We start from the raw sequence: 8,558 nt of genomic DNA on the forward strand, positions 1-8,558 counted from the left end.
CTGCGTCTGCAAGAGACGAGGAGATTGTGCCTTGCTGGGTGCTGGGCCGGGCTCAGCTTACCAAAGCAGTACTTGGGTCTGCATGTGATCTGCAATCCCGACACCTCCACGGTACAGTTGTCAGTGATGAGGGCAGACCAGGGGATGGTCACTGAGATGCTGCTGATGAAGCCATCCGTCATCTCCAGAGGAACACCCAGAGAGTCCAGGAATTCGTTCAGGGACTGCGAAGGAAAGGGAGGGAGTGTTACCACCTGAGAGACCTCCAACCCCTTCATGACAGCCCAGAGTCCTCCAACCCCTTCACGACAGCCCAGAGTCCTCCAACCCCTTCACGACAGCCCAGGGTCCTCCAACCCCTTCACGACAGCCCAGAGTCCTCCAACCCCTTCACGACAGCCCAGAGTCCTCCAACCCCTTCACGACAGCCTAGAGTCCTCCAACCCCTTCACGACAGCCCAGAGTCCTCCAACCCCTTCACGACAGCCCAGAGTCCTCCAACCCCTTCACGACAGCCCAGAGTCCTCCAACCCCCTCACGACAGCCCAGAGTCCTCCAACCCCTTCACGACAGCCCAGAGTCCTCCAACCCCACAGAACCACACGACAGCCCAGAGTCCTCCAACCCCTTCACGACAGCCCAGAGTCCTCCAACCCCTTCACGACAGCCCAGTCCTCCAACCCCTTCACGACAGCCCAGAGTCCTCCAACCCCACAGCACCACACGACAGCCCAGAGTCCTCCAACCCCACAGCACCACACGACAGCCCACCACAGAGGCGCTCAGGCTGCCAACCAGAGCCCATTAGACACAAGAGCACAATTCAGCCACTCGGTCCATCGAGTATGGTCCACCATTCCACACACCCTGACTGAACAAGAACCCACCGATCTCCACTTTAAGTATACAAAATGACTCTAGCTCCACAGCCATCACTGGCAATTAATTACACAGATTCACCACATTCCAGCTAAAGAAATACCTCCACATCTCTTTGTAAAGCCATGTTCAGGTATTTTGAGGCTGTGTCCTCTGGTCCTAGACTCCCCCACTATAGGAAACATCCTCTCCACATCCGCTCTATCTGTGTCCTCTGGTCCTAGACTCCCCCAGTACAGGAAACATCCTCCCACATCCACTCTATCTGTGTCCTCTGGACCTAGACTCCCCCACTATAGGAAACATCCTCTCCACATCCACTCTATCTGTGTCCTCTGGTCCTAGACTCCCCAAGTATAGGAAACATCCTCTCCACATCCACTCAATCTGTGTCCTCTGGTCCTAGACTTGCCAAATATAGGAAACATCCTCTCCACATCTACTCTATCTGTGTCCTCTGGTCCTAGACTCCCCCACTATAGGAAACATCCTCTCCACATCCACTCTATCTGTGTCCTCTGGTCCTAGACTCCCCCACTACAGGAAACATCCTCTCCACATCCACTCGTATCCGTGTCCTCTGGTCATAGACTCCACCACTATAGGGAACACCCGTGTATCCACGTCCACCCTATCTGTGTCCTCTGTTCCACCATCCGACACTCCCGTGTGTCCCCGTCCACTGGACCGACACTCCCGTGTGTCCCCGTCCACCATCCGACACTCCCGTGTATCCCCGTCCACCGGACCGACACTCCCGTGTATCCCCGTCCACCATCCGACACTCCCGTGTGTCCCCGTCCACCATCCGACACTCCCGTGTGTCCCCGTCCACCATCCGACACTCCCGTGTATCCCCGTCCACCATCCGACACTCCCGTGTGTCCCCGTCCACCATCCGACACTCCCGTGTATCCCCGTCCACCGGACCGACACTCCCGTGTGTCCCCGTCCACCGGACCGACACTCCCGTGTATCCCCGTCCACCATCCGACACTCCCGTGTATCCCCGTCCACCATCCGACACTCCCGTGTATCCCCGTCCACCGGACCGACACTCCCGTGTGCCCCCGTCCACCGGACCGACACTCCCGTGTATCCCCGTCCACCATCCGACACTCCCGTGTATCCCCGTCCACCATCCGACACTCCCGTGTGTCCCCGTCCACCGGACCGACACTCCCGTGTGTCCCCGTCCACCGGACCGACACTCCCGTGTATCCCCGTCCACCATCCGACACACCCGTGTGTCCCCGTCCACCATCCGACACTCCCGTGTGTCCCCGTCCACCATCCGACACTCCCGTGTGTCCCCGTCCACCATCCGACACTCCCGTGTGTCCCCGTCCACCATCCGACACTCCCGTGTGTCCCCGTCCACCATCCGACACTCCCGTGTGTCCCCGTCCACCATCCGACACTCCCGTGTGTCCCCGTCCACCATCCGACACTCCCGTGTGTCCCCGTCCACCATCCGACACTCCCGTGTGTCCCCGTCCACCATCCGACACTCCCGTGTGTCCCCGTCCACCATCCGACACACCCGTGTGTCCCCGTCCACCGGACCGACACTCCCGTGTGTCCCCGTCCACCATCCGACACTCCCGTGTGTCCCCGTCCACCGGACCGACACTCCCGTGTGTCCCCGTCCACCATCCGACACTCCCGTGTATCCCCGTCCACCGGACCGACACTCCCGTGTGTCCCCGTCCACCATCCGACACTCCCGTGTGTCCCCGTCCACCATCCGACACACCCGTGTGTCCCCGTCCACCATCCGACACACCCGTGTGTCCCCGTCCACCATCCGACACACCCGTGTGTCCCCGTCCACCATCCGACACACCCGTGTGTCCCCGTCCACCATCCGACACACCCGTGTGTCCCCGTCCACCATCCGACACTCCCGTGTGTCCCCGTCCACCATCCGACACACCCGTGTATCCCCGTCCACCGGACCGACACTCCCGTGTATCCCCGTCCACCATCTGACACTCCCGTGTGTCCCCGTCCACCATCCGACACTCCCGTGTGTCCCCGTCCACCATCCGACACTCCCGTGTATCCCCGTCCACCGACCGACACACCCGTGTGTCCCCGTCCACCATCCGACACACCCGTGTGTCCCCGTCCACCGGACCGACACTCCCGTGTGTCCCCGTCCACCATCCGACACTCCCGTGTATCCCCGTCCACCATCCGACACACCCGTGTGTCCCCGTCCACCATCCGACACACCCGTGTGTCCCCGTCCACCGACCGACACACCCGTGTATCCCCGTCCACCATCCGACACTCCCGTGTGTCCCCGTCCACCATCCCATACTGATAGAGCGGATGTGGAGAGGGTGTTCCCTATAGTGGGGAGTCTAGGACCAGAGGACACAGACAGAGTGGATGTGGAGAGGATGATTCCTGTGGTGGGGGAGTCTAGGACCAGAGGACACAGATAGAGTGGATGTGGAGAGGGTGTTTCCTATAGTGGGGGAGTCTAGGACCAGAGGACATAGATAGAGTGGATGTGGAGAGGATGATTCCTGTGGTGGGAGAGTCTAGGACCAGAGGACACAGATAGAGTGGATGTGGAGAGGATGTTTCCTATGGTGGGGGAGTCTAGGACCAGAGGACACAGATAGAGTGGATGTGGAGAGATTTTTCCTATATTGGGGGAGTCTAGGACCAGAGGACACAGATAGAGTGGATGTGGAGAGGATGTTTCCTATAGTGGGGGAGTCTAGGACCAGAGGACACAGACAGAGTGGATGTGGAGAGGGTGTTTCCTATAGTGGGGGAGTCTAGGACCAGAGGACACAGATAGTGTGGATGTGGAGAGGATGTTTCCTATATTGGGGGAGTCTAGGACCAGAGGACACAGATACAGTGGATGCGGAGAGGATGTTTCCTATATTGGGGGAGTCTAGGACCAGAGGACACAGATAGAGTGGATGTGGAGACTATGTTTCCTATAGTGGGGGAGTCTAGGACCAGAGGACACAGATAGAGTGGATGTGGAGAGGATGTTTCCTATATTGGGGGAGTCTAGGACCAGAGGACACAGATAGAGTGGATGTGGAGACTATGTTTCCTATAGTGGGGGAGTCTAGGATCAGAGGACACAGATAGAGTGGATGTGGAGAGGATGTTTCCTATATTGGGGGAGTCTAGGACCAGAGGACACAGATAGAGTGGATGTGGAGACTATGTTTCCTATAGTGGGGGAGTCTAGGACCAGAGGACACAGATAGAGTGGATGTGGAGAGGATGTTTCCTATAGTGGGGAGTCTAGGACCAGAGGACACAGATAGAGTGGATGTTGAGAGGATGTTTCCTATATTGGGGGAGTCTAGGACCAGAGGACACAGATAGAGTGGATGTGGAGACTATGTTTCCTATAGTGGGGGAGTCTAGGACCAGAGGACACAGATAGAGTGGATGCGGAGAAGATGTTTCCTATATTGGGGGAGTCTAGGACCAGAGGACACAGATAGAGTGGATGTGGAGAGGATGTTTCCTATAGTGGGGGAGTCTAGGACCAGAGGACACAGATAGAGTGGATGTGGAGAGGATGTTTCCTATAGTGGGGGAGTCTAGGACCAGAGGACACGGATACGAGTGGATGTTGAGAGGATGTTTCCTATAGTGGGGGAGTCTAGGACCAGAGGACACTGATAGAGTGGATGTGGAGAGGATGTTTCCTATAGTGGGGGAGTCTAGGTCCAGAGGACACAGATACAGTGGATGTGGAGAGGATGTTTCCTGTAGTGGGGGAGTCTAGGACCAGAGGACAGAGATAGAGTGGATGTGGGGAGGATGTTTCCTGTAGTGGGGGAGTCTAGGACCAGAGGACACAGATAGAGTGGATGTGGAGAGGATGTTTCCTATAATGGGGGAGTCTAGGACCAGAGGACACAGATAGAGTGGATGTGGAGAGGATGTTTCCTATAGTGGGGGAGTCTAGGACCAGAGGACACAGATAGTGTGGATGTGGAGAGGATGTTTCCTATATTGGGGGAGTCTAGGACCAGAGGACACAGATAGAGTGGATGCGGAGAGGATGTTTCCTATATTGGGGGAGTCTAGGACCAGAGGACACAGATAGAGTGGATGTGGAGACTATGTTTCCTATAGTGGGGGAGTCTAGGACCAGAGGACACAGATAGAGTGGATGTGGAGAGGATGTTTCCTATATTGGGGGAGTCTAGGACCAGAGGACACAGATAGAGTGGATGTGGAGAGGATGTTTCCTATAGTGGGGAGTCTAGGACCAGAGGACACAGATAGAGTGGATGTTGAGAGGAAGTTTCCTATATTGGGGGAGTCTAGGACCAGAGGACACAGATAGAGTGGATGTGGAGACTATGTTTCCTATAGTGAGGGAGTCTAGGACCAGAGGACACAGATAGAGTGGATGCGGAGAAGATGTTTCCTATATTGGGGGAGTCTAGGACCAGAGGACACAGATAGAGTGGATGTGGAGAGGATGTTTCCTATAGTGGGGGAGTCTAGGACCAGAGGACACAGATAGAGTGGATGTGGAGAGGATGTTTCCTATAGTGGGGGAGTCTAGGACCAGAGGACACGGATACGAGTGGATGTTGAGAGGATGTTTCCTATAGTGGGGGAGTCTAGGACCAGAGGACACTGATAGAGTGGATGTGGAGAGGATGTTTCCTATAGCGGGGGAGTCTAGGTCCAGAGGACACAGATAGAGTGGATGTGGAGAGGATGTTTCCTGTAGTGGGGGAGTCTAGGACCAGAGGACAGAGATAGAGTGGATGTGGGGAGGATGTTTCCTGTAGTGGGGGAGTCTAGGACCAGAGGACACAGATAGAGTGGATGTGGAGAGGATGTTTCCTATAATGGGGGAGTCTAGGACCAGAGGACACAGATAGAGTGGATGTGGAGAGGATGTTTCCTATAGTGGGGGAGTCTAGGACCAGAGGACACAGATAGTGTGGATGTGGAGAGGATGTTTCCTATAGTGGGGGAGTCTAGGACCAGAGGACACAGATAGAGTGGATGTGGAGAGGAAGTTTCCTATAGTGGGAGAGTCTAGGACCAAAGGACACAGATACGAGTGGATGTGGAGAGGATGTTTCCTATAGTGGGGGAGTCTAGGACCAGAGGACACTGATAGAGTGGATGTGGAGAGGATGTTTCCTATAGTGGGGGAGTCTAGGTCCAGAGGACACAGATAGAGTGGATGTGGAGAGGATGTTTCCTGTAGTGGGGGAGTCTAGGACCAGAGGACAGAGATAGAGTGGATGTGGGGAGGATGTTTCCTGTAGTGGGGGAGTCTAGGACCAGAGGACACAGATAGAGTGGATGTGGAGAGGATGTTTCCTATAATGGGGGAGTCTAGGACCAGAGGACACAGATAGAGTGGATGTGGAGAGGATGTTTCCTATAGTGGGGGAGTCTAGGACCAGAGGACACAGATAGTGTGGATGTGGAGAGGATGTTTCCTATAGTGGGGGAGTCTAGGACCAGAGGACACAGATAGAGTGGATGTGGAGAGGAAGTTTCCTATAGTGGGAGAGTCTAGGACCAAAGGACACAGATACGAGTGGATGTGGAGAGGATGTTTCCTATAGTGGGAGAGTCTAAGTCCAGAGGACACAACATCAGAATAGACGATGTCTTTAGAACAGAGATAAGGAGTAATTTCTTTAGCCAGAGAGTGGTGAATCTGTGGAATTCCTTGTCACAGGCATCTTTCTGGACATCACAGGGGACCATCTTTATTCAAGGCAAAGGTTGTTTGATTCTTGTTTGGTCTGGGCATGAAGCAATACGGGGAGATGGCAACAGATTGGGTCTGAGAGGAAAACTGGACCAGCCATGACAAAGTGGCGGAGCGGATTCGATGGGACAAATGGCCTAATTCTGCTCCTCTATCATGGTCTTAATAGAATAACCGTAAATCCTGAGAACTACAATGTACAGGTAGCAGTCAGAGACACAGGCCGGATGTACGCACATAATGTGTCACTGGGCGAGGGTGCGGTGGGTGTACGTACGTAATGTGACACTAGGCGAGGGTGCGGTGGGTGTACGTACGTAATGTGACACTGGGCGAGGGTGCGGTGGGCGTACGTACGTAATGTGACACTGGGCGAGGGTGCGGTGGGTGTACGTACGTACTGTGACACTGGGCGAGGGTGCGGTGGGTGTACGTACGTAATGTGACACTGGGCGAGGGTGCGGTGGGTGTACGTACGTAATGTGACACTGGGCGAGGGTGCGGTGGGTGTACGTACGTAATGTGACACTGGGCGAGGGTGCGGTGGGTGTACGTACGTACTGTGACACTGGGCGAGGGTGCGGTGGGTGTACGTACGTACTGTGACACTGGGCGAGGGTGCGGTGGGTGTACGTACGTAATGTGACACTGGGCGAGGGTGCGGTGGGTGTACGTACGTAATGTGACACTGGGCGAGGGTGCGGTGGGTGTACGTACGTAATGTGACACTGGGCGAGGGTGCGGTGGGTGTACGTACGTAATGTGACACTGGGCGAGGGTGCGGTGGGTGTACGTACGTAATGTGACACTGGGCGAGGGTGCGGTGGGCGTACGTACGTACTGTGACACTGGGCGAGGGTGCGGTGGGCGTACGTACGTAATGTGACACTGGGCGAGGGTGCGGTGGGCGTACGTACGTACTGTGACACTGGGCGAGGGTGCGGTGGGTGTACGTACGTAATGTGACACTGGGCGAGGGTGCGGTGGGTGTACGTACGTACTGTGACACTGGGCGAGGGTGCGGTGGGTGTACGTACGTACTGTGACACTGGGCGAGGGTGCGGTGGGTGTACGTACGTACTGTGACACTGGGCGAGGGTGCGGTGGGTGTACGTACGTACTGTGACACTGGGCGAGGGTGCGGTGGGTGTACGTACGTAATGTGACACTGGGCGAGGGTGCGGTGGGTGTACGTACGTAATGTGTCACTGGGCGAGGGTGCGGTGGGTGTACGTACGTAATGTGACACTGGGCGAGGGTGCGGTGGGTGTACGTACGTACTGTGACACTGGGCGAGGGTGCGGTGGGTGTACGTACGTAATGTGACACTGGGCGAGGGTGCGGTGGGTGTACGTACGTAATGTGACACTGGGCGAGGGTGCGGTGGGGCAGGTCAACGGCGGGAAATGTTAATCAATACATTGAAGACACTCACGGAGTGAGATGAAAAGGAAGTGAAGAACACGGATCCTCATGTGCAGAGCTAAAGAAGGGCATTTCATAAGCCCTCCCTCATTGTGTGAAATGCAAATTCTTTGCACAGAAAAGGAGCCCCCCCCCCCCCCCCTCCACAGCCGAGCCAGGTTGTGGTCCACGCAAACACGGACACCTTCCAGCAAAGCGACTGGATGATGGTGCGATTACAGCTCTGCTCCTCCTTCCACCCACAGCCTGTGGGCACAGAGCTCTTAGCCCCATCAACAGCCAGCTCACTTAGAAAGAGGAAACTGAAGGTTCATTGGAGGATGAGAATTGGAGGGGGTCAGCAACTTTTAATTCCTCAGTGTTACTGTTTCAGAGGAATTATCCTGGGTCCATTGCACAGACAACACAGCAGTGCCTCTACTTCCTTAAAAGTGCGCAAAGATTCGACGCATCATCTTAAACTTTGACCAACTTCTATAGATGTCCTGCTATGGAAACATCAATGCCCTCG

General features: G+C 55.6%; 1 protein-coding gene across 1 annotated transcript in view; it reads right to left on the reverse strand.

Annotated features, from left to right (window-relative positions):
* The window catches only part of atg2a (autophagy related 2A), a 464,956-nt gene that overhangs the window by 412,087 nt on the left and 44,311 nt on the right, over positions 1 to 8,558 (reverse strand). Inside the window, exon 2 of the mRNA XM_059954818.1 lies at positions 62 to 224. Coding sequence (XP_059810801.1) covers positions 62 to 224 — 163 coding nt within the window. The remainder of the gene's footprint in view (positions 1 to 61; positions 225 to 8,558) is intronic.

Source organism: Hypanus sabinus, chromosome 31 (genome assembly GCF_030144855.1).
Source record: "Hypanus sabinus isolate sHypSab1 chromosome 31, sHypSab1.hap1, whole genome shotgun sequence".
Lineage (NCBI taxonomy): Eukaryota > Metazoa > Chordata > Chondrichthyes > Myliobatiformes > Dasyatidae > Hypanus > Hypanus sabinus.